At 46.0% G+C, this 26,879-nt stretch overlaps 1 protein-coding gene across 4 annotated transcripts in view; it reads right to left on the reverse strand.

Annotated features, from left to right (window-relative positions):
* The window catches only part of pcxb (pyruvate carboxylase b), a 136,104-nt gene that overhangs the window by 82,616 nt on the left and 26,609 nt on the right, over nt 1–26,879 (reverse strand). For all 4 annotated transcript variants that reach the window (XM_035519670.2, XM_035519671.2, XM_081694981.1 and 1 more), the window contains exon 9: nt 15,708–15,870. In XM_035519670.2, coding sequence (XP_035375563.1) covers nt 15,708–15,870 — 163 coding nt within the window. The remainder of the gene's footprint in view (nt 1–15,707; nt 15,871–26,879) is intronic.

Genomic DNA, 26,879 nt, shown 5'->3' on the forward strand with positions numbered 1-26,879 from the left:
TATATACACACACACACACACACACACACACACACACACACACACACACATATATATATATATATATATATATATATATATATACACACACACACACACACACACACACACACACACACACACACACACATATATATATATATATATATATAAAAACTTTATATGTAACAGTTATTTGTAAGAAAGAGCTGAACAACTGAGGCTCTGAAGGCAGTTGTTATAAGTCTACTAAATACATATATTAAAAGTGGTTAAAAAAGAAAGTAGCATTCAGCAACAGCACAAATGCATCAGCACACACACACATACACACACACATACACATCCATGTGCGCACACACACACACACACACACACACACACACACACACACACACACACACACACACAACTCTAAGGTGTTAACTGGATGTGATAATTGTAGACTAAATAAAGAGCAGGGTTAAACAGAAATCAAACTGTGAGGAAGTGTGTTCATTTAGGAAGTGTCGGCTACAACTATTGATTTTTACACGTCTGCTACACTGGCATTTCCCATGGCATGCTAACGGTCACAGTGAAGACGCAGACCCTGGCGTTCCAGTGTTATTCCCAACAAGCCTTAAGAAACGGTGCTGATGAAACATGATGCACATCGCCGACATCCATCTCGAAATCTCTCAATCCTTCCATCTTCCCCTCTGACTACTCTGACCTTTTAATATTTAGCATCAAATGGGATCAACGGATCAATGAAAGAGAGGACCAAGTAAGGAACCTCGCTCGGTCATCCGATCACCAGTCGATGACAAGCTCCTTCTTGGCTTGGTGAACAGACCTTATTGATCCATGATGGTACAATTACCCAAGCCGTCCTTCAGCCAATTAGCCAAGCCTCCAGTCCACATAAATGACTCATTTTTCTGTTCTCTCTAACCAAATGTGTCTAAAGAGAAAGTCAGAGATACTGATGAAGGAACATCACCCTCTTCATAAAAGCAGCAAGGGCCCAATTATGTTCATTATTCCATTGGCAGTACTCCCCAGGACACTCACTCACTCTCTCTCTCTCTCTCTCTCTCTCTCTCTCTCTCTCTCTCTCTCTCTCTCTCTCTCTCTCTCTCTCCCTCTCTCTCTCTCTCCTTGCTTGCACTCTCCCTGTTTCCTCCTTTAAACGGGTCTACCACAGCCTTTGCAAACTTACTCCTGCATCACGCACAAGCGCTGCGTAATCACTTTGAAATCTTCCCTGATCATGCCAAAGGGATTTGATGGCTTTTCATCAAATCCCTTTCACTCCTTTCACTCCCTCTCTCTCTCTCTCTCTCTCTCTCTCTCTCTCTCTCTCTCTCTCTCTCTCTCTCTCTCTCTCTCTCGCTCTCATGTCCTGCTGTGTGGGCTATTGGTGAGAGCATGGCAGTGTACACCTGGTAGCCTCTTCATTACCTCCTGTCGATTTAATGCCAATTATGCCAGCAGACCTCCTGCCCCCCCCCCAACCCTTTCAAAGAAAAAAAACCCAAAAAACAATCACAGAAAATAACCCCACCAAGCCTCTGGGGACCATGCTCAGACACACACACACACACACACACACACACCACTGACAGCCCTTTGAGTCTCTGAACGTACAGAGCTTCACATCGATCTTCATTAAAGACGAGGGAGCCAGAAGACAAGAGAGGTCCATGACAATACAGCACACTCACAGCACTCGTAGTTCCACTGACAATGCGTAACGCTGACCCTCACCTCAACCCCAGGCACATGAGTGCTCACATTAAAGTTGCCATTTTAGGATGGAAAACTAAATCCTGATGGGGACCAGCCGAACACTCTCACTGCACCAGAATGTAAACGTTTTCTTATCATCACGGGGGCATTTTCACTTAACCCACAAAAAGAAATCAGGCCTCCGTGCGTGCACTCTGGCACCTGCATCTGGCAGTGTTTAATGCAGACACTGTCCACTTTATCTCTTCTATGTAGGCCAGCGCTGAGTGTTTTCTGAAAGGCCTTGTCACACTAATGGCCAGGGTGTATTATGTCTCTGTACACACTCCAGCCTTTAACCGTTTACTCGTCAGTTTTCATTCCCACTCCAACAAATTTGTCACAGAAACTCTGAGGATCACCAGCATTTTGCATTCTGACAGGAGAGAGACACTGGTCAATTTTAAATATCTAAACCAACTGAGCTTAGAATTTTGTGGTTTAGCGCCAGGATGAAGTGATAAATATTAGTTTGCCTCACGGTCATTTTCTTTTTGCAAGAGCGGCATGTTTGTCCACCAGCTGTAAATGCTGAGAGCACTGCTGAATGGAGATGTATTTGTTTCTCACCAAGCTTGTCACTGTCTAGCACTGCACAGATTCAGGATCAGTCTGCAAATAATCCTTACTAATTTAAACTACCCGAACAAATAAAAAACTGACCTCTGACCAGTGAATTTCAGGATTTATTACTTATTGCCCAAGCAGGGCTAAAAGATGATGGACAGTATGTGAACCCAGCATAAGGTCATGCAAGGTGGTGGTCAGAAGGAATAATGATTGCCACCTAGTTTTATCCTGTTCCCACACGCGCACACACACACACACCCACACACACACACACACACACACACACACACACACACACACACATCTCCACAAGCAAAAAAGCCAGTGTAATTTACACAGGCATATAGATGGTCACCTCAGAGGTCCAGTGATGCATGTCTGAAAATTTGTACCCCCAGTAATATGCGTGAATTATGGCAGACAACACACAAAGATATATGTGTGTGTGTGTGTGTGTGTGTGTGTGTGTGTGTGTGAGTGTGTGAGAGAGAGATTTGGGATGGAAGACATACACAAGTACTTTGCCTGAGTAAGTTTATACATATGTATGCTGCACTGCTGTGTTTATGTACTCAGTGATAGCCAAAATGACTTGCTGTAACACTGCTCAGTTAAAAGGGAAGGTCCAGGGTCCAAGTATCCACTGAAGTACTAAAGTAGTAAAGTACTTACTATAAGGGTTAAAATAAATATTAATGTTTTTTAACATACATTTTAACACAACTATATTTAATCAAGTATCAAACTACATAGTCAATGGCGGAGTAATATGGAGTCAGCTTACAGTTCACTCAGATGTTAAATGTGCAGTTAATGAACTCACCAGAAGCATCAAGGTGCTGTATAAATGTGGTTGACTGTAGTGGAGATAAAGCATGAATAAGTACAAGTGTCTGTGTGCAGACGTGTGTGTGTGTGTGTAGTGTGTGTGTCTGTGTGCAGATGTGTGTGTGTGTGTGTGTGTGCTCCGAACAAGCAGCATGTCTCAGTAACCAGTCATCATATCGGACACGTCTGCTCTTCTCATTCTCCGTCTCCACGGAAACCAGACATTCTAGCCTGGCCGGCTGGCAGAACTCTCGCTCTCCTGCCCATTAGACGCATCCTCTCCCTGTTCCTGAACTAGGTCACTACACCTCCTCTGGCTCCCCGCGACTCCCTCCCTCTGCCGTCTTTTCCACGCTATGGCATCTCCATTAGCCTGCCTTCTCCCCCCCTGCGGCCCACCCACCCCCACCAAACCCGTCTCTCTCCCCCCTTCCTTTTCTCGTTCACCTGTCATACTCCTTGTAGTTTAGGGGTCTTATTGGCTCGGCGAGTTTGAGCCGATGGCTCAAAGTTCCCAGAAGCGGGGAAAATCCGTGATGGTGAGCAGAGTGGGGTGTTGGACAGGGGGCCGGGCGATCGGCCCGTGCGTGCGCTTAGCTCTGTCCTCCCCCGCAGAGCTCAACTTTACAGCCGTGGTTTCCTTTCCTCCCTGTTCTGTCGTTAGTCTCGCAGGTCCGGTGTTATCCCCCAAATCCGCACCCTCATCCTTTACACACCTCTTTTACCCTCCTTTCTTTTTAAGGGCGCACGGCTTTCGCGGTGAGTCTTTTTTCCCTCTCTCCGTCCTCTCGCTCCGCAACTCCGGAGCTTGTACACGGTTTCTGGCGTCTCCTTTCCCCAGAATTGCTGCTGCCGCCTCTGTATCTCCCTCTCCATACTCACGCCCCCTCCACAATCATCCCTCCTCCGCTTTGCGCTCAGTTCCTCCTCTAAACACAAATAATCAGACTTGTTCGGGAAGATGAAGCTGTTAGCTGAATCGAGCCCTTCGGCCGGGCGTTCTAGCCCCCCCCGCTGGGCGCCGTGCTGTACGTTTTTTCTCTCCTTCGTCTTCGTGACTGTTTGCTAAACATGTTGATCTCATTACTTCAATAAATTAGACACCGCATTTTAACACGGTGTGCAAATCAGTGACATTTATGCCCACCGCTTTGAGACCTATGATTAATTAACGCACATTCGTTAGAGAGGGAGTCTCTAACGAGGAGGGAGACCTTTGATCCGCGCTCGTTGACTGATCACTCCCCTCACTCCCCGCGTGCTGCGCGTTTCAGCCCGCTGTGCCAACCTGCTCCAGCTGTTCCTCCCCTCCGCCCCCCTGCGCGCGCCTCGTCCCTCCTTCCTCACTGCATCGTGAGTCCATGCTTCCTTGCTTTCCTGTAGCCTTCTCCTTCGCTCCCTCCCTCTCGTTCCCTTTCTGTCCAGGTAGAGAACAGTTGCCTTGCTGATTCCAGCAGGTTGCCGCGAGTTTTTTCATTTACATTTTGTCTGGTTGTAACACTTGGATGAGGCAAGGATGGATGAATCAAGCCACCCAGAGTCCCCGCGTCTCCTGTGTCCTGTCTCCTGTGTCCTGTCTCCTGTGTCCTGTCCCCTTTGCTTCTCTCACTGTTAATTTTCTGTGCCCTTCATTTTGCCTTCAGTCAGTGATGAAGTTTTAAACGAGTTTTTGTGTGCCTGAATGTGAGCCGGAATGAGTGTGACTTTCTGGATGATGCGTCTGACCCTTTGAGTTGTTTGAATGATTGATTGATTGATTGATTGATTACCATTTCTGATTTCTATCTGCTTGTTTTTGTGCCAGGGAAGTTTATTTTCCTTCTCTTGGCTCTTTCATCGGCTTTCTTTCATTATGTATGTATTTCCTCACAGCACAGGTCCATCCGGTCATACTGGTTCTCCCGCGCTGACCACTTGTCAGTGGACTCCTGAGGGAACATTCTCCCGACACGCCATATGTCTGAAATGACTAAATGCTCTTGTGTGGGTGACTGGCACGTCCTAAGCCACACACGAGGCGGCGCTCGGGTCAGTACCGCGCATCCCCTGGCCTGGTCTGTGGCTAGTCCGCGCTCTCTACCCGCTCCGACGAACCAGCGGTCACGCCAGACCGGCGCCGTCGACCCATGCAGATGCCACGGCCGTACTCGTTACGGTTATCGGAGGCTGGAGCTGCCGTTGGAGATTAACCGGGTGTCATGGCAACAAGCAGTAAACAAACATGCAGTGGCTTGGCAAGATCGTATAGTCATATCTGAGCATGGCAAGATGATAAATCACTCCGAATAGGGACAGCAGATACAAGAGTGATGGAGAGGACCTGCTGCCTGGCCTCCAGGTGATGTCTCTCTCTCTCTCTCTCTCTCTCTCTCTGTCCCTCTCAATCTCTTGCTCTCTCCATCTCTCTCTCTCGCTTTCTGTCCGTCTCTGTACATTTTTTATTTGTCTGGCTCTCTCTCTGTACCTTTACCTCTGTCTCCAACTCCAACATGCCCGCAAAAATGTATTCCCATCTTTCTTTGTCATTTTCCCTTCCTTCCTCCCTCCCTCCCTTCTTTCTCTCTTTCTTCAGGACTTGCTGACGTTATTTCCCCTCTTGTTCACTTTACTGCAGTGCAAATCTAAACTATAACTACCAGACGGGCGCTCCGTTCATCCTCTCTTGACTTTCTCCTCCTGCCACTCCATCTCCATCCCCTCCCGTGTGTCTGTATGTGTGTACACGCGTGTGTGTGGGTTTGTGCATGTTATCCCCGTAGTCTAGAGTTACGCCGGGTTGTAGAAATATCTTGCCTGACTATTGTTAATGCCAAGGTGAGTGTTTGTGTGTATGTACGTATGTACACGTGGGTGCGTGTATCTATATCACATTATAACACGTTCACATGCATGAAAACAATCACTTATATATACACCTACAGACTAATGATACATGTATCACTCACACGCACTCACAAAACTGACTCTTGGTGACAATTTACACTACACAACTAAGCACACGTGCAGACACATGCACACACAGCTGAGTAAGACAGAGAGAACAGAGCTATAATTATTCTCTCAGACACAGAGAGGTGGATATTGTCCCTCACAGCACTTAGCCAACACAAACACGCACAAAGACACGGTGTCATCAATATCATCTCCGGTGGAGAACCGACTTGTCTACACAACACACCACTACTAATGCCTGCGATACACTTAATAAAGATCCACTGCATCTCTTCCGTTCACACAATCACAATTTACATAGTCACATTATGCCTAAAAAGTGAACCACTGTTCCAGAAGCTCAACTCTTACATACTGTAAGAGTGTGTAGCTCCCACACACACACACAGATACACACACTCACACAGACATATACTCTCACAGACACATGCATACAACGTGTGCACACACACAGACACGCAAACAAACACAGACACATACACACACAGACGCAGATTACAGCAGGAAAGGAACCTTTGATGTCCAGTCACATTATAATTCAGAATTCCACAACAACATATCCATGCTGCACCCATCCCGGGATAAACAAAAACGTGTCTAGAAAATCTGCTAGTTGGACTGCCTTCCCGTACAGTCCAAGGGAGCGGGATGCGTTTTAAAAGCTGGAGGAGCTTCTCATTCACAAGGCCCTGCGTATCCCAAAGCGGAGACGTGTGTCTGCCAAGACTGTCCCTTGCCACATACAACAGGAGAGGTGTTGCAATAATAGCGCTCCAGCTCCAACGGCTGTAATAAGCGGGTCCCTCAGAGAGGAGCTAGAGAAGTTAGCGTCAAACCGTGGCTGGGCCGAGCCTGGCATGAGCCTCCACGCTGCTCCCGGAGCAGGAGTCTGAAAGGCTGCCACAAATGTTCTAAATGCCAGCCTGTCAGTGTGCTCACCTTCTGAGCTCATTTTCTGCTCAGGGAGAAAAGCTTTGCATGGTAAACACGGCTTTGTGTCTCACTGTTGGTAAAATGGCGTTTAATAGGAGCACAACATGCTTAGCACAGGAGAGAATGGCCGAGTCCCTGGGTCTTCCCTCTCTCCTTCTCTCTCTTTCTCTCTCTCCCTCTTTTTTTGCTTTCTCTCTTCCCCCTTTCTCTCTCTGTCTTTCTCTCCCTCCCTCACCACTGCCGTGTGTTTGGTGAATTTGCTGCATTTTGAGCACTGAATGCTAAACTCCACCGGCGTGTCTCTGCCTGTCAAACACATGGTCCTGCACACGCACACACACACGCGCACACACACACACACACACACACACACACACACACACACACACACACACACACACACACACAGAAGCAAGTGTCTAATGTCTCCTCTTCTGACAACCACTTAAAGCCACAGTGAGGAGGCAGCTGCTAGAGCTATAAAAACCTGTCCCCACTGACACACACACACACACACACACACACACACACACACACACACACACATACGCGCTTACGCACACACACACACACACACACGTACACACGCACACACACGCACACACACACACGTACACACGCACACACACACACACACACGCGCGCGCTTACGCACACACACACACACACACACACACGCGCGCTTACGCACACACACACACACGCGCACACACGCGCGCGCTTACGCACACACACACACACACACACACACACACACACACACACACACACATACGCGCTTACGCGCACACATTTTTACATGGAACTTCATACTGCGCACATGCATCACACACACATAAACCAATCACACACTATACCAGGAAAGCACTCACAGGATGGTAACATTTCCAAAGGCCCTCGTGCACTCTCATGCACAATCCAGGCACTATCTGTCCGCTCCTCTTCCCTCCAAACACCCCCACCCTCCCCCGTGCTCACTCTTTCACTCGTTCTTTGGAACGAGTGTACAGGCTACCCATCTGTTTGTGCTGATAACTGCCTCCCTCTCTCCGTCTCTCTCCATCGCTTTGTTTCTGTCTGTCTGTCATCACGCTGCCACTCTACTTCGCCATACTGGCACTGGAGAGCAGAGGCGAAGAGACGAATAAAGAGTCCAGAGATGAATCCACGTAACCAGAGAGGGACAGAATAGGAAAAGTGTGTGTCTGTGCATGTGAGAGAGAGAGAGAGAGAGAGAGAGAGAGAGAGAGAGAGAGAGAGGGAGAGAGACAGAGACAGAGACAGAGAGAGAGAGCGCGAGAGAGAGAGAGAGAGTGAGGGAGAGAGACAGAGACAGAGACAGAGAGAGAGTGAGGGAGAGAGACAGAGACAGAGACAGAGAGAGAGAGAGAGAGAGAGAGAGAGAGACTGCAGTTTATGTATGATGTATATTGTATGTATGTGTGTATATACACACTGTGTAGTATACACTGTGTAGTATTTTGACCATATCATTTTTATGGATATTTTACAGCTCCATGCTGTATAAACTTGAATGCTTTTTGGATTTAAGCATATCAGGTGATGTGTACTTGTGTAATGAGGGAGGGTGTGGCCTAAGGAGATCAAGACCCTATATCAAGGTGTGCAGAATGATTAGGCAGCTTCTTTTCCTCAGGCAAAAAGGGCGAAAAAAGATTTAACTGATCCAAAGTCTGACTTAACTCAAACATTGTACAAAGTCTTTCAGAGGGATGCAGGAGTTTTAAAATTGCTAAGATATTTGGGCGTGATCACAGAACCATCCAACATTTTGTTGCCAATCATCAACATGATCACAAGAAACATGTTGAGAAAAAAAGACACAAATTATCTGCCAAAGATTTGAGAAGAATCAAACGTGAAGTGACCAGGAACCCGTCATATTCCACAACCGCAACCTACCTGGAGTGCCCGGAAGTACAAGCTGTTCAGTACTCAGAGACATGGCCAATGTAAGGAAGGCTGAAACCCGACCACCACTGTACAAGATACATAAGGTGAAAGGTCAAGACTGGTCTAAGAAGACAGATTTTTTAAAGGCTTTATGGACTGATGAGACGAGAGAGACTCTTGACGGACTGGATGGACGGGTCCGTGGCTGGATCAGTAGCAGACACACAGCTCCTCAGGGTACAGAGGGAAAAAACAAATAATACATGCAGAGCCAAATGAGGACACTATCCTCCACTTCTAAACATTCAAAAGAGAGCATTCAAAAATCTTGGAAACCGTGGCCTCAGCTCATTCTGCTCTAAAGCGCTGCGCTGCCAGGAGCTGAATGTAGACAGGCTTCTCCAATACTAGCCAGTCCTGAGGCTCAGTGATCTGAATCCTGCTGATATTACAAACATCAAAGACCCTCAGGACAGCTACATACTCTCAGAGCCAAACAAATCATCACCAACAAAACACAAAAATACATCACATATTGGAATGAATTCATGAAAGCAAAACACAGTGCTCAGTGTTATTTGGCCCCTTATTGAGACTGTACTTTAGCAGCTTATCCGACCGCAATAAAAGATTTAAAAAAAAAAACCCCAAGGAAACCATTGACAAATGTACAGACTCAGTGAGCACAGTCTGGCCATTCAATCTGGCAGGCAGACCTGGTAGGCAGACCCGGCAGACCTGGTAGGCAGGCAGACCTGGTAAGCAGATCTGGTAGGCAGACCTGGCTGCCCAAGAAGGACAGGCTGTTCTCCCACTACCACCTGAGAGTGTTGGAGACAGTGCTGTGTTTCCTAACTGAGTGTCAGAAATATGAATCTATTAGAGACCCATTCTATAAGAATATTTGCAGCATGGGCCCTGCGTTTCTACGCTGCAGTAATGAAGACAAACTGCCCAATATCTTGGGTGAGAAGAGAGGGCCAATGATGCAAGCCGCAAGATTCGCAGCATCTTGTCGCAGCCTAAGGGACAAGCAGTAATTCTTTATTTCTTTCAGTTGGTCGGTTTTTGTTCCTATTAATGCTACACACCAAAGAGAGAGAGACCCAGAGACCCCACGGGAGTGAGTGCGAGAGAAAGAAAGGGAGAGAGAAATCAAGTATTTAACAAATGGGACAAACAACCAACTGAGTCCTTGAGTCCTCCCACAGAACCACAACATTTAGTGCATGCAGAATTAAGCCAATATCCATTAAATATAAAGATATAGAAAAAGGGGATTCAATTCCTGTAAACATTAAAAAACCCCAGTAACCTTCACTTCCATTATGATGTCCTATAATACCAAGGGTTGCTCAAAGAAAAACATCCCCTCACTCAACTGGTCCTTAGCCACAGTTCCGCAACCTCACAGGCTCAGCATCAGAGGAAAACAACAAACCTGATCAGGATGCACCACATTTATACGAATTTATAAGAATATATGTCATGTATAAGGAATCTCAAACAAAATCGCAATGTAAAATGACACGTTATCTAGCCCTAAAAAGATACCAAACATACACCATGGCAGAATACCTGACCACGGAGACTGAGAAAATCTGAGCACTACCTTGACTAAGTCCACACTCGGTGAGCACCGTCTGGCTACAGAGACAAGCAGACACAGGAAGTATACACTGCCAAAGGAACAAAGAGTTTGCCAACAATGCGAGGACAACAAAACTGGAGCAGAACTGCATTTTCTAACACAATGCTCAAATTTCAAGGAGATTCGTGAAGAATTATTTCCGAAAACTCCAAATGCTAATTGTTCCCGATTTAAAAGCTTCCCAGTTATTCAGGAAAGACCACAGGGAGTACTGGACATCAGTAGTACAATATGTCCTCTTTAAAAGAGACATTAGTGACAATACTGGTAGATACACAACATGTTTGCATGCATGCAAATACACACAGACCCAGACATGCATACACACACACCTACACACTTGTACGTTCATGCACACACTCACAAAAAACCCCTACCTGTTTCACTACAACACAAGCACCCTACTTTATTTATTTATAATGCATTTTGTTTTTTTCTGTTGTAATGCACTGGTGTTTAATCTTAACAATGAACTCAAGTGAGAAAGCGAGAGAGACAGAAAGGTTGAGAGAGTGAGACAGAGAGAGAGAGAGAGAGAGAGAGAGAAGGAGAGAGAGAGAGAGAGAAGGAGAGAGAGAAAGGGAGAGAGAGGAATTGTGGCATTTCTATTCTCAGACTACTGCAATACTCATGATGCTTAAATTTGATGGTTTGAAGAAATGTGGACGTCTCAGAAAGCAGCAGGTCACACTGAAGGTTTTTGTATGCAGCACTGCATCTGGGAATTAGAATGCAGTGTTAATGGAAACCTCGACCCATTCTCCCGGTGCCAACATCCACCACGTCTATTTTCAGTTATAATTACCAAAGAAAAATACAGAGGTTAAGGAACTTCCATAGTAGAACAACAAAAGGCATAAAGACAGAGACCACACAGGGCACTGCGAATGCTGACCTTTACCGAGACAAAGGTCAGAGGGTAATCTCCGTCTCCTCCGTGATTGACCTGACAATCTCCCAAATCAAAGGCAACCATGACCTCCCTTGAAACACATCTCTCGAATCTCAAAATACAAACTAGATCAGATAGCTCAAATCCTCCCCTTCTTCCTCATTCTCTCGTGGACTCTTGTTGTGACTCTTAGTCTCTTCTCAGTGTTTTGCCTCTATTCATATGGGGTACAGTACATTAGCTGCCTCACGAGGTGTGATGCTGAACGACTGAGCAAGTCAAACGCATGCTGCTTTTCACAAACTGATTACCTCACTGCCTGAGGTTATCGGTTAAAGTGGAGAAGAGTTCGGTTTAGGACAGCTAAACTAAAAGTCAGGCTTGTAGCAAAAAACACCCCCCCCACACACACCCATCCACACCCGCACCCCAACACATACCACCCCACACACCTGGATTCTTTCATGGGATTATTGCCTGTGATCATGTACACATCTAAGGAAAGGACCACCTGTTCACCCACTAAAGCACACACACGCGCGCGCACACACACCTCCATCTTAAACACACTTACAAAAATGCCATGCATATTTCATGCTTACAAAGCAGTGTAATTGTGTGTGTGAGAAAATGCTCTCACCTCTAACTACTCCGTTATCTGATCTCCTGGATTAGCTAAAGCAATATCAGTTCATTAGTTCATTGTGGCGTGCATGTGCTCGTGTGTGCGTGAGTGTTTCTGAAAGGTAGGAGAGTATGTGTGCTTGTGTGTCCTGGGCTCTTTGATGCAGTGAGAGATAGCGACTGCACAGGACAGGTGTGTGTAGAACAAATGAAGCAGTATCATTATCAGGGGATTTGGTCTCCTTCCTTCTCTCTCTGAAGAGAGGAGAGGAGAGGAGAGGAGAGGAGAGAAGCGGATGGTCTTCTGACCAATTTATTGGACTATTTTGGTCAAAACCAAAATAGTTTGCTTTCTGTGCACTGAGGTATCCAGGTATATCTGTTACCCTAACTAAGAGCACTGCATCTGAGACCCTGTCTGCGCTAGTATCCGAGTGCGTATGACCATGCTGTGGTGAGAGGACCCAGAAACAGCAGCCATGCTGACAGAAACATGGCTCACACATTTCCTCTTGAGAGGCACACCCCTAGAGGAGATCCTGTTGTGCACAGTTAGTGAGCGGAGCGCCCCTGCCTCGCTGGTCCCATGCCTGGCTCCCCCTCCATTTCACTCCCTTTTCAAAGAGCAACTGCTCCATCATTTGAAGTGGGAGCGTGTCTCTGGCACATGCTGCTAATGTTTACGAATGTGCCACGTAGGACTCAGGCACAAGGCAGCTGCCTGCCGTGATGCCTCGGTGCCACCCAACTTTCAGAGTGTTTTGTTTGGATGAACTTTAATGAGTGATTCGCCTCCACTGCATCCACATTGTGCTTTCTTTAATTAGGTAAATGAGTATGTGCATATGCGTCTGTGAGCGAGAGTGCGTTTGTGTGCGTGCGAGCGCGCTTGGCTGGCTGCATGACCGTGTAGTGTATAGAAAATCTGGGAGTATTCATTCTGCTATGCTTGTGCATCTCTTTGCAATGGAGGGTGTAAAAGTGTGTGTGTGTGTGTGTGTGTGTGCCCGTGCGTGCGTTTTAAAATAGGTTTTTATAAATTTATAAACCTAGCATACATTTCTATATCTCATACAAATCTCCAAAAAAAAAAAAAAACAGGACAAAGAAAGAAGACAGATGAGTGATGAGTGGAGTGAAAAGGAAAGAGAGAGACAGAAAGACAGAGAGAGAGAGAGAGAGAGCGAGAGAGCGAGAGAGCGAGAGAGAGAGAGAGAGAGCGAGAGAGCGAGAGAGCGAGAGAGAGAGAGAGAGAGCGAGAGAGCGAGAGAGCGAGAAGGGTGAAACAAAATGAAACATTAGCCAAAATCCAACAAAGGTGAACTATGGGAGCATGACTATGGGTCTAAATATATCTCATATAGAAGAGGGAAGGAGAGCAGGTGAATGCAGCGGCTTCAGGTGCGACCGTATCTCCACATGCGCTGTCTCCATCCATCACCATGTCCCTAATACATCACTGTCTGCTTCTGCCTCTCTCTTCCACGCCACCCATCCATCCAGCGCTTACGCTTCCATCTCGTCTCAGAAGCACCAGACTTTCCGCACTGTACCCACACGACCCCGCCTCACGCCAGTTGAGACACTGTAAAACCTGCCCTGCCTCCTGGCACGCCTGTCACTGTTAGACCCCGCCCACCCCCGTCTCCCGCCAGCCCGAGAACAGCGGGGTAATGGCCTCTCGCAGTCTCTCGCGGTGGATAGGCCAGGCAATTTGGAGGGCTTTTGAGCTGAAGAGACTGGAAATGAGTCCTCACTCTGTCTCCAGCTCTTTACTCCCCAACGCTTCCTGTGTCATCCCTCGACATCTCTCCCCGCCCCCACAACACTTCTTTGACCTCCTTAGAGCTCTCAAGTCGTAACTTATTCATTCGCCCGAGGATTTATTCTGTTTGGCCATGCATTTCTCACCAGTGTTGTTATTTATTTTTTATTGTTTTAGACACACACACTTGGCCTTCTTATGTCTCTATTTACTGTCCGCGGCGCTTATGACGGCACTTCCCTTTTCCTGCGCGCACGGAGAGACGCGAAAAGGGGCCGGCAGACGAGAGGAACGTGAGGCATGAGGGTAAGAGCGCAGGGAGCAGAGGGAGGATGAAAGGTCATCAGGGGACTGAGTGGCTATCACTCATTTCTGACCGGAGGAACGAAAGAGGGGTCAATTATCTGAGAGGGGTAAAATACGACCTTATAAATCCAGCAACCACAAACAAAACTGGGCACGATCAAATCCGCATTACTGTTTGCTCAGATTAGCCTAATTGGCCCCGGTCAAGGTGGGCCTCGTTAACTCGTCAGTCGTCATCCTAACGAGAACATGATCAAGAACACAGGAGGGCTTTCACACCCAGAGCGATTTTTCTGGAGCTGGAGGAAGATACAGCAAATGTGTTTGCCGTCTCGGAGCTGTGGCTGACACGAAGCCAGCTGCCTCCTTCACTGAGGGGAAATTAGAGTGCCTCTGGAGAGCTAGTGATCAGTTACTGATGTAGAAGAAACCATTACTGATACTGGGGCCAGAGGTGGGCTGGGGAGAAGAGAGAGAGGGATGCACAGATGCACACAGACAGACGAATACATGGAGAAATAAGGAGAGATGCAGAAATAAAGAAAATGAAGATAAAGAGAGAGAGAGAGAGGAAGAGAGAGAGAGAGAGAGAGAGAGAGAGAGAGAGTGTGAGTGAGTGAATGTTGGAGGCAAACTGAACTCTGTTCCACTAATAGCGTTTTCATGTGTTCTATGAATCATTCATTCTCGGTCACAGGACGTGTGCAGAATGTAGATACGTGCACATCGCGTACGTGCAGCCAGCGGGTCAGCTTTGAGTGTACATCCGAATTTAACCTTGTAAATCTGATTTACTTATGCTGGATCACCTCAAACTAGGATCCACTCACTCATTATCACGCTATACCAAACGCAGACTAACGTCAACCCTTCAGTGGTAATAATCAAACAGAACGATCTTAAGTCTTTTTGAAGGGCCCCGTTCCTATATGTGCCATTTACCGCACATGACAACAAAAGGCATCAAACTGGTACAGCAACAAGCAGTTTCAATGCATGCTACTTGACATCCATCAGTAGGAACACAGGTGGGCTGTCAGAGGGCAGAAAAAACCTGCATTTTTGAACAGCATCTGCCGATGGTGGCGAAAGTGATTCAGTATGGTTGTCTTGCTAATGGAGTGCAAAGCTCTCCTTTTGTGCGGTGAGCTTCATCAGTCAGCCGTGTTGACAGATAGTGGTCCCCGGTTTAACTGGGCTTGCCTTTCACAGTTTTAGTAAGAGCACTCCCCCAAAACTGCCTAGCAATACTAGCTGCCCAATGGCTTAGCCAAAATAAATTGATTTTGCTTCAGGGTCTGCGTACATCTGTGTGTGCACGTGCATGTGTAGAGCTGGGCAGAGTTACTGGAAAAAATCGTGATCTTCAACGAGACCAGAGATGGGCGAGGGTTTGGCAACATCATCACACAAAGCGAGCAGGCCTCAGCTTCCACGAGCCCAGCTGAGAACTTATGACCCTCCACAGCCCGTTCGGCCGGAGTCACCGCGGTCGCCATGGCATTCCTGGACAGGCGTACCTCTAAACGGCCGGTGTCTGGCTGGAAGCCACGGGCGGGGTCCTCGGTGGTGACGCGGCACTGGATGGCACTGCCGTTGATCCTGATCTTGTCCTGCTGGAGGCCAAGCTCAGAGAGACTGCGGCCCTCACAGACACGGAGCTGGGCGTGAACAAGGTCCACACTGAGGGGAGACAGAGAAGGCAGGGGTATGTTTCCATGTGACCAAACGCCAGACGGCTCACAGCTTGTTTGGAGAGCGCAGAGGAAGACTAAATCAAATTAGCTACCGTATTTGTAATTTGTTTTATTAGTTTTTAACTTTTTTAATGAAACATTGATTCCTCATCTGACTACATAGTACATCAGCACCGGGTAATTCCCTGTGATGAACTACAGCTTTGTTCTGTCAATAGCTTGTGAATTAAACACAAAAGATTGAGAGACTCAAATAATGTGGGCTTCAAATCTCTCCAACCAAAAAAAAATATCCTCGGATAAGTCATCCAATTAAGTTGTTTTAGAATTGATTAGCCCATAAAGTCAATTGAAATGAGATCAAATGGCTTGAAGCCCGAATAGACCAGAGATTCTTAATGTGAAAAGAACTCATTTATGGAAATACTATCTTAGGAAATAGCATACACAAAACTGGGAAAACCTGCGTTAAATCAAATAATTCAATTGACAGTTATGATATTAGTCTGCCAAAGAGTTTTAACCAAGACAATGAAGCACTCAGCACCCTGAATCCTTGGGAAAGGAGTGTGTGCGCACGCGTGCATGCGAAGGGGCCACTCAGTGAAAGTAAGCGTAAGAAAAGTGTTCACAGAGACGCAGAGTTTGCACACACATATCATATTCATGCGGAGAAGGAAGACATATGGTGGCTGAGTACTACTGCATCACAATAAAAGCCAAAACAGAGCGAATCCCTTCACGTGCATACGCCTGCTGAAACTCCGCTGGCCTCGAGCTAGTAACTAGCTCTTAAATATCTGGATACGAGCACAATGGCAGTACCACCACGTAGCAGCTTTCTATGTGCCGCCTCCAATTGGCCAGGTTCGCTGAAGCAGTGATATGGTTAGTATGAATGATGTGGATAAAATGTCCTTTTAAGCAACGTAACTGAGGCTGAGTACACAGCGAGCCAAAATCAGCCTGTTATGGTATGCTCAGAAATATCGTCCAGCAGAGTATGTAGGCTGTCGTAGCCTGCTCGCCTGGTGGGTGCAGTGCAGAACAACAGCCAAGTCAAGTGTTGCCCACACCAGGCAAGCGGTGATGAGGCTCTCAGTCTCTGGCAGCAGCAATAGTTATTGATTGAAAATACCTTTAGTTACAACCCTCACAGAGACAGGTAATAATAGTAGTAGTAGTAGTAGTAATAATAATAAGTTAGAATGATACAGTGCCTTTCATATACACAAGGTCTCTTTACAATTTCAAAGAGAAAAAAAAAAATCCTCAGCCAGAAGTAGTGGAAATATGAGCTGGGCTTTGTAAGTAGAGAGGCGTGGGTATGAATAGATGAAGGTAAGGAGTTCCAGGGGCAGGGGTAGCACCACTAAAAATCTCACCACCCCCAGAGAACACAGCTAGGCACACCTAGCAGACCAGAGTCAGGCAATTGGATTACAGATGGGGCCTGTGGAAGTAGTAGCTTAGAAAGACAGGGGGGTGCAGGTACTAGCATATAGTACAGGTATATGTGTGTGTGTGTGTGTGTGTGTGTGTGTGTGTGTGTGTGTGTGTGTGTGTGTGTGTGTGTGTGTATAAAGAATACTGTTAAGAATACTCAACCAGCTAGCAACCAGTAAGGACTCAGGGAGGATTTGTGTGAGGCATTTCTAATTAGGAGGACAGAGTCTCGCACACACTTATTTATTCTATTAATAAATGTGCACACGCACATTTTGCTAGCAGTGAGGATGACATACAGTTCAGAAAATACTGTGAAATAGATATTGTTGAAGGTCAGAAAAAAGTCACATCAATAATGTCTGGAAAACCAACCAAAACATTAAAACACAATGAATTTTGTAAAATAAACAACTACCACTAAGTTAAAACTTAATACACACAAGATGAAATAAATTTTGCCTTCAGAAAGAATGCTGTTATGAAGACTCAACTAGCTTCCAGTAAAGACTCACAAAGGATTTGTGCAAGGCATTTCTAATTAGGAAGACAGTTTCACACACAGTTCTTTTTTCTATTAAAAAAACATGCACACACACGCACATATACACACGCACACATATATCTGAGAATATCTGTGTTCATCTAGTGTATGGTTTTCTCTGGTTTAAATATTACATATGTAAAACAATCCCTTTTATAGGCAAATTTGGTGGTTCACCAAGTCCATAAGTAACATTAGACACAAACTCTCACACACACACACACACACACACTCCTTACATGCACGCATGCACTCACACACTCACTCACATACACCCACACATTCACCACCCCAATCTCCCCTCTAGCATCAGTATTCTATTTTCAAACACCAGATTCTTAATTAATTTCTGGTTATGTTGTTGGGTTGAAGAAATGGGGACAGAGAGAGAGGGAGGGAGGCCAGAAGAAGGGAATGAGAGAGAATATTGAATGTCTTCCACACCAGGAAAGGGAGGAGACTGGAGACAGCAGAGAAAAGAGACAGCGTGAGACAGAAACGTGCACATACACACGCACACACATCGAGAGAGTGAGAATGGCAGAGAGAGGGAAAGAGGAAAAGGGAGAGAGAGAGGGAGAGAATGAGTGGCTAGCTTGTTGAAAAATACAGAGAATTCCATTATGTTTCTCTCATAAAGCATGATGGAAGAGAATTGCTTTGAAAAATGAAAACGAGAGCTGTTTATTTTGTGTTCTCACATTCTGAATCTGTGGATGTCATTGGTCAGAGGAGAGGAGAGGAGAGGAGAGGAGAGGAGAGGAGGAGAGAAGAAGAGATGAGAGGAGAAGAGAGGAGGAGAGGAGAAGAGAGGAGGAGAGGAGAGGAGAGGAGAGAAGAAGAAAAGAAGAGAAGAGAGGAGAGGAGAGGAGAGGAGAGAGGAGAGGAGAGGAGAATGTGATGATATTGATATTGATTCAGAACACTGTGATGACCTTCAGTGTCAGCCCACCCACACACTCACATACGCCCATAGCCAAACACACCCTCCACACACACACACCTCCACACACACACACACACACACCCAAACACACCCTCCACACACACACACCCAAACACACCCTCCACACACACACACACACACCCAAACACACCCTCCACACACCCACACACACCCTCCACACACACACACACACCCTCCACACACACACACACACCCTCCACACACACACACACACCCTCCACACACACACACACACACACACACACACACACACACACACACATTGTGTTGTGTTTTCTTATATACTTGTTATCTATTCTTTTTATGCACTCCACCAAACTATATTAGATTCAGGCCCCATCAATGGAAAATAAGTTGTTTCTGTCATTTGCGTGCCATTGTTCTGACAAGCCCAATGATCAAAGTCCTTTGCTCCATAGGGTGAGAATGAATCATTTCCGTTAAGATCACAGAATACCTCTCCATTCCTTTGTTCTCTTTCAATAAATGCCTCTTTATAATAAACACCTACCTCACACTTACAGGCACTGGCCTCTTTATTATAAACACCTACAGGCACTGGCCTCTTTATTATAAACACCTACAGGCACTGGCCTCTTTATAATAAACTCCTACCTCACAACTACAGGCACTGGCCTCTTTATTATAAACACCTACAGGCACTGGCCTCTTTATAATAAACACCTACAGGCACTGGCCTCTTTATTATAAACACCCACAGGTACTGGCCTCTTTATAATAAACACCTACAGGCACTGGCCTCTTTATAATAAACACCTACCTCACACCTACAGGCACTGGCCTCTTTATAATAAACACCTACCTCACACCTACAGGCACTGGCCTCTTTATTAGAAACATCAGTATAAATGTGCAGTTACAGCTCCATCAGCAACCCTCTACCACCTTCATCCCTGGTCAGGGCGTGGACTGACCTGACATTATTCTGAAAATGGACCTCTCTTAGCACAACATTAGCACTGCCACTGTAATAGTGTGGTTGCCACTGTGCTGACCTGGTACAAGATATCAGAGCAGTGCTGCTGGGAGAGTTTACGTGAGTCAGAGTCATTCCTGGGTTCAGGTTACTCCACCAGTCAGATTCTCTCTGGTCAGCAGTGGGTCTGTGGTCAGTCACTGACCAATGTGTAGCTACACCTGTCAATGGGAGCCAGATGAGTAGAGATACTTGACGACTGTGTGATTGCCCAAAAGTGGAAATTATGACTGTCATCTCAGATATGACTGCCTAAACCTCATCTTGGGATTTGGCCTATAGTGAAGTTAGTAAAGACGCTCTGTTTCTGAAAGGAAAAGATGCTACATACTGGGCGAATAACATTATACTAACTTAGAAACAATATTGCACAGGGAGTTAAATCATAAAGACAGAGTCAAGATCGCTTAGACTATGCTATAATTAGCTTTCAAATGATCTTATTCATCTTGTGGTGCCCCCCATCAGTTATGTCCAGATAGCAGAAGCATGTGGTTAAAAAAAATAAAGACTAGCACATCCCAAACAAATCACTGACACAGCATTCTGAGATCGTGCACGTGAATGGACCTTGGCCTCCTTGGTCCAAATGTTCGGTCCAAATCATCAACAATACAAATGAAAGGGCTGGACAGATCCAGGCTGATCAGGAATTACCAAGGAACGAGCCGACGACAGAGGAAGAGCAAAAAGGGAGCAGTCTACACCATCGCTGCAAGATTCCTACTGCACACGTCGCTTGGTGTGCTGTGATCCTCTGCTTCAGCTGCAAATGTACTCTTGCATTAGACCAAACCAGCTATTATTGATTCCATTACACTCCCATTCACGGTGCACAGTTGCCAATGGCATATATCATGAAGATGAGTAAAACTGTATTACACTTCCATTACAGGACCAGTCTCATTTGTGGCACACATAAGATGTCTGATCTTTATGATGGCTGTAAAATGCACTTCTATTAACTGTACACACTGTACTGTACTATTACCACTCCCACTTCCCATACATAATTCGGTTAGCACCAGACACTTAGTACCTTAAAACATCTTCCACATACTGTATTTATTAATGCTGTGATTTAATTATTATTATTATTATTAGTGAAATAGTCAGGTGTGCCTTCAAATCAAATCTTTACTTTCATCACCTCAAAACATTATTCCAAAGCAAATATGTAATGGGATAAAGAGTGTTGCATGCTTTTATCAACAGCCCTGATTATCGTTTCTGACAGGTTATGTTTCTCATCCCAGTGAGCAGACACACATATGTTAATACACACATACATAGATGCTCACACACACACACGTGCACGCTCACACACGTGCACGCTCACACACGTGTGTACACACAAACACGCGTCCACGCACACACACACACACACGAACATTCGTGCACAAACACACACACACACGAACATTCATGCACACACACACACACACACACACACGAACATTCGTGCACAAACACACACACACACGAACATTCATGCACACACACACACACACACACACACACACACACACGAACATTCATGCACAAACACACACACACACGAACATTCATGCACACACACACACACACACACACACCTTTCACATTGAAGGGGGATATAATAGGATAAGAATGAAATATGAGCAGATAAAAGAAAAAAATCTGAAGTAATAAATACAACATCTAAGAGATAAATGGGGCAGAGAAGGAGTGTGGAAAAAACAGAGAGCGAAAGAGAAAGAAGGAGAAAAAGAGTACTAGAGAGACAGAATAAGACAGACACATTCACTCCAAAAATACCTTTCAAGGCAAGTATGTGGGTAATGATTCATTTTGATGTAACAGTTTCTGGGTCAATTTTACTGAAAAAGTTGTTTGGGAGTAGTTGATTGCTTCACACATCAGTGATGTCACTTTGACAGTGAACTGATATGAACAACAACAACCTAGAAAAACCGACTGGTCCTCCAGCTGTCTGCTCCAGCACCCAGACTGGTGTGCTTCATACAAGAAAGGCACGCGGGTGCCAAGTCTGATGGCACAGAGCCATCATTAACTAAGACTCCTATACAACTCAAATGTCAATACATTTGAAGATCAGTGACTTACTGTGTCACGGTATGTTTTGTCTACCAGAGTGTTTTTTCCCCCATTTTTATCACCAGGTAGCAAAATCATGGTATAAATCAAGCAAAATATAAATTAAATAAAAAAGAATAAGTAAATAAACAAATCAGGAAAGTGTTTTTAAACTGCTTGTATACCGTGAGCCCATTTCTGCTGGGCTCAGTGAATATAATAAACATGCTACTGGAAAATGTTTTAAGTTTAAGATGCTTGTGCCCCCTGGGACTAGAGACATGGAACAAATACACCCCCCCCCACACACACTCACTTTTCCATTTTTGAACATAAAACATAAAAGCAAATAACATATTGTTAGTGTATAAAAGGTTGCCTTATTATATTAGTCAGAATCTCATCATTGGACCAAGAGACTCTGACACACGCAATCGATGTCCCACCACACAGCCTAGAGACAAGTTTACGTCAAAATGATGGACAGCTTTGTAACAACGCCGCTCTCCACACGGAGCAGACAATAGAGTTAGCGCCCCGCTCCTTCACAAACAGAAACAGCTGCTTCTGAGAGAAGCGGGAGGAATGAAAAGAGGACAGGAGACAAAGAGAAAGAGGAGAAAAGCCACGATGGAGAGCAGAGCTGCTCAGACGAGGAGAGAGAATAAACTAGAAGCCAAATCTTGTCCGGTTTTCCAGCGAAGGTCAGAGAGTGTACATCGCCGGCCAGCCATGGCGGATTCTGGCTAATCTGCATGTTATGAATATTCGGTGAGGAATCCGGCTTCCGGCCCCTTCCCAGTAATAGGAATGTTTAATCTAGCTCCCTCTGCTTGGTGATCTTAGTAACAGGAGTGCGGAGGGAAGGGGTGGACTATGGCCGACCCCGGGGTAAAGTACACAGAGCTACAGAAAAGGCAGAACATCTGTTAACATCCTTTAACAACATGATCTGTTTTTCACAACCCGCCATTCACATTCCATCCACCCACCTCAAATTATTCAGCTCCAATTAGATCTTGAAGCAAAAGAGCATATGTGTGGTGTGTGTGTGTGTGTGTGTGTGTGTGTGTGTGTGTGGAATAAAAAGCTTATAGGTCACTATCTCGGACAAGCTCAAGGTGTGTACAGAATGTACAACAGCAGAGGGGATCTGCTAGTGGGACCCTCCACTTTTAGAGAGAGACGCTGCTCTGTCCTTACTTAACGCTTCCTGTCTGCACCGCAGACCCGCAGATTGGAAGTGAATGACGATAAGGCCCACAGGGATGTTGTGCACATGGGTGGGTGGGTGTTTGTGTGCGTGTCTGCATGCATGTGGATTAGTTGAGTGGAAAGAAAAGGAACGGGAGATCTGAGGCTACGAGAGCCCGGAGCGGATTTTTGCCAGGCGGCCCCACCTGCTCCCGCCCGCTTATCACATGGAGCAGGCCTCAGCATGCAGCTCCACCCTCAGGCCCTTCACTCTAATTGAGGCGCAGTCAGCCAAGGACCCTGCGCATTCCCAGCAGGTCAACCGTACAGTTTCACAGGAGCCAGTGGGCCCTACCATGGAGCTGCGTCACGGGACCCTTTCACCATTTCAGGTGAGAGTGAACGGGGTCTTAGCTCATGTATTCACTGTTCACGTACTTGCACCGCTGGAGTCATTATTCTGTGTTTTAGTGCGTTACCCTTTTGCAGGCTACCCTGCGAAAAATCTGTTATTTATTATAGCTTTCATAATGAAAGCCAATTACAGACTATGAAAAACATCAAGGAAAGGCCAAAAAGTGATTGTACAAAAAAGCACACCGGTTTTATTGAGCTGATGAGTTCTAAAAACAGAAAAATGGCTTCAGAAAAATGGTAGTCAACCATACCAGGAAAAGAAAAAAGAAAAAAAAAGACAAAAGCATATTCTTCATGTCAGTGTGATTTTTAAGTACTAAAGAAGAAGAAAAAAGAATAATAATCCAAAAATACTCTGCATTGTTACTTATGATGACAGAACGGGCAGAATCAGCACATAGCAAAGCCGAGGTCCCAGCTGGAATCCTTCAGGAACGATTACATTTAATGAAATCCTGCCTCCCGTGACCAGTGGCCATAAAGCTAACGGCGTCACACTGCTGGCCCTGTCCGGCTCCCCCCCATTTTAATTAAATAAGTCCTGCTAGAAACTGGCCTTTTAATATTTTGTGCTAATTTGGGAACAGCACCCATAACACAAAATCCCAGCCCCATTACAGTGGAGACCACATCCCGGGGGGGGTTGTCGCCCGGCTTTGTTATATCACTCTGATCTCAGACCAGGCATGGAGTTTCTGCTAGTACAGGAAATGTTTACATTTGTGCGGTGGAAACTGGCCTCACATCAGCGTGAAGGGCAGTGTTTTTGTGGAGCAGCTATTCTTATTCACTGAGCAGCACTGCCAATGAGAGCCAACTTAAGCACTGTGCTGGGGTGCACCAACCAGGACATGTAAACGATTCATGAGCAATTTGAATGATGATAATGCATGCTCGTCAAAATGGAACCCAGCACCAGTGGAGCATTTTTCCAATTCAAAAACAAATTTGCTGTCAGGAAATGATGTTATAATGGGTTGAAGAAAAGTGTTTAATATTTAGATGCAAGTGTGTGTGTGTGTGTGTGTGTGTGTGTGTAAGAATGCATTCTGAAAGTCACTGTTGTAAAGGAGGGCTAACTGATAGAGCTTTAAATATACACATAATCAGTCAGCCCCCCTTTACCACAGTGACTTTCAGAATGCATTACACACACACACACACACACACACACACACACACACACGTACACGGACAAACACACACTCACGCACGTTCACATAAACACGTGTGCATACACACACACACACACACACACACACACACACGTAGAACAGGTAGCAGAGCTGAAGAGTGGAACAAGGAGACACACAAGAGACAGACTGTTAGTTGGAGGTCACACACTCAATAAAAGCGGCTGATAGGACAAAGAGCAGACCCCAGGCAGAGGTGGGAGAGAAAATACAGATAAAGAGAGCAAGAGAAAGCGCAAGAGAGAGAGAAAAGGAGCCAGAGAGAGAGAGGTGAGGGTGGCATGGAATGGTTCAAAATGCAATCAGAGAAAAATAACCGCAAGACACAATGAGAAAACAGTGGGAGGCAGGGAATCCTGACAGGACCAGAGAAATGGGAAAGAGTGAGTGAGGAAAGGCCAAGGGATGGCAGGAGAGTCATGGAGAGAGAGAGAGGGTGCCAAAAAAACCACTACATACACACGACACTGCAATCAGTCACACTAATGAGCTAATGGATGAATGAAGAAAGCAATGAAAACAGAAAGCTCCTATAGATGCACAGAAATTCACACATAGCTGGCACACACACACACACACACACACACACACAAACACGCTTGCATACATGCAAAATCATCTCCGAATGTGTGGTCAGTGTTTTCAGGTGGCGATGGTGACACTTTTGATGGTGTAGTGTTTGGATAAGTGAACACATAATCTGTTTTATCGTACCATGCTCTCCTACTGACACGCCATCAGTGGCCATTCACGCTCTAATGACAGGAACAATGTGTCTATTACTGATCTCATTTCCATTTCAATCAATGCAAATTACAACCATTTAAAGCCCTGTGTGACCAAAACACTCATTTAAAGACAACTATGGATTAAAAAAAAAAAAAAAAAAAACCTGGCTCATTTTTGCAAATACAATATATGAGTAGAAGAGTTTATGCAAATATGCTCATGCACAGAAAGTATTATATTAAAATAAAGCAACAAGGAAAGGTTTATGAGTGTGTGCATCGGTGTCTGCGCTTGCATCTGTGTGTGTGTGTATCTGTGTGTGTGCGTTCGGGCGTGCGCATGAGCGTGTGTGTGCATGCAGTGGCATTAAGGCAGATACTCTGCCTCTCCGGGGCCCTGCTGGTTTTATTAGCTCTGCTATTACCTTTGCAGAGACGGTTGGAGAGGAAAGGAGAGAGAACATTTAGATGTTGTGGACATGCATGTATCCCCACACACTGGATGGGGGGGGGGTCTTCACACATGTTTGTTTTCATGCATTTGTATGCGCGCGCGTGTTTGTGCATCTGCGTTTGTGTGTGTTAGATGGAGCTAAGGGTTGCAGAAGCTGTTACACGAAAGGATGTAAAAATAAACATGTGACTTAAAGAAAGAGAGCGCAGGAGAGGCGAAGGAATACCGGGATGAGAAGACGTGCGTGACTTCCTCTCGACTGCAGGCAGTTCACTGCTTATCCATCTACAGGGAAGAGGGAGCGATGAGCAAGAGGGCGGCAGAGAGGGAGAGACACAGACAGAGAAGGAGAACATACACTCCTCTCGACGCCCAATTGCCTAACCGCTGGAGTGCGTGCCCTTCAGGCTTTACGGCAGACAAGCGCAAGAGACAGCAACAGCTGCCCGCCGAGACCTTGCGCCAATTCCAAAGAGTCAATAAAATATCGGCGCACGCTGGTGAATCGCAGTCAGACTCGCACGGCCGTGTCACGCGCTTCTCCAAAGCAGCTCTAGGAGAGGAACGCGAGCAGGCGTGCTGCTGCCACACGCGACGGCGTCCAGCAGGGGACTGTGCGCTTCAGTGTCTGCTTTGGCAAATGGGAGACGGCAGTGCGAGCCATGCAAGCCAATTCAGCGCGACAGTGTCAATTGTACTTGACAGGTCTGATATCTATTATATATGAGCCCCCCCCCCCCCCCCCCCCCCCCATTTCCCGGGGGAGAAACTTGTTCTCGGAGACGTACAAGAAAGAGAGTGAGAGAGAGTGAAAGAGAGCGAGACAGAGTGAGAGAGAGAGAGAGAGAGAGAGAGAGAGAGAGAGAGAAAAAACACACGCCGGTGTGTGTGCGCGCGTGCGTGTGTGTATGTGCGTTGGTGCGCGCGCGCGCGCGTGTGTGTGTACGGAGGAAGAGGGGCTGTGGGAATAAGAGATGAG

This window comes from Electrophorus electricus, chromosome 13 (assembly GCF_041902795.1).
Source record: "Electrophorus electricus isolate QZ-2024a chromosome 13, ASM4190279v1, whole genome shotgun sequence".
NCBI lineage: Eukaryota > Metazoa > Chordata > Actinopteri > Gymnotiformes > Gymnotidae > Electrophorus > Electrophorus electricus.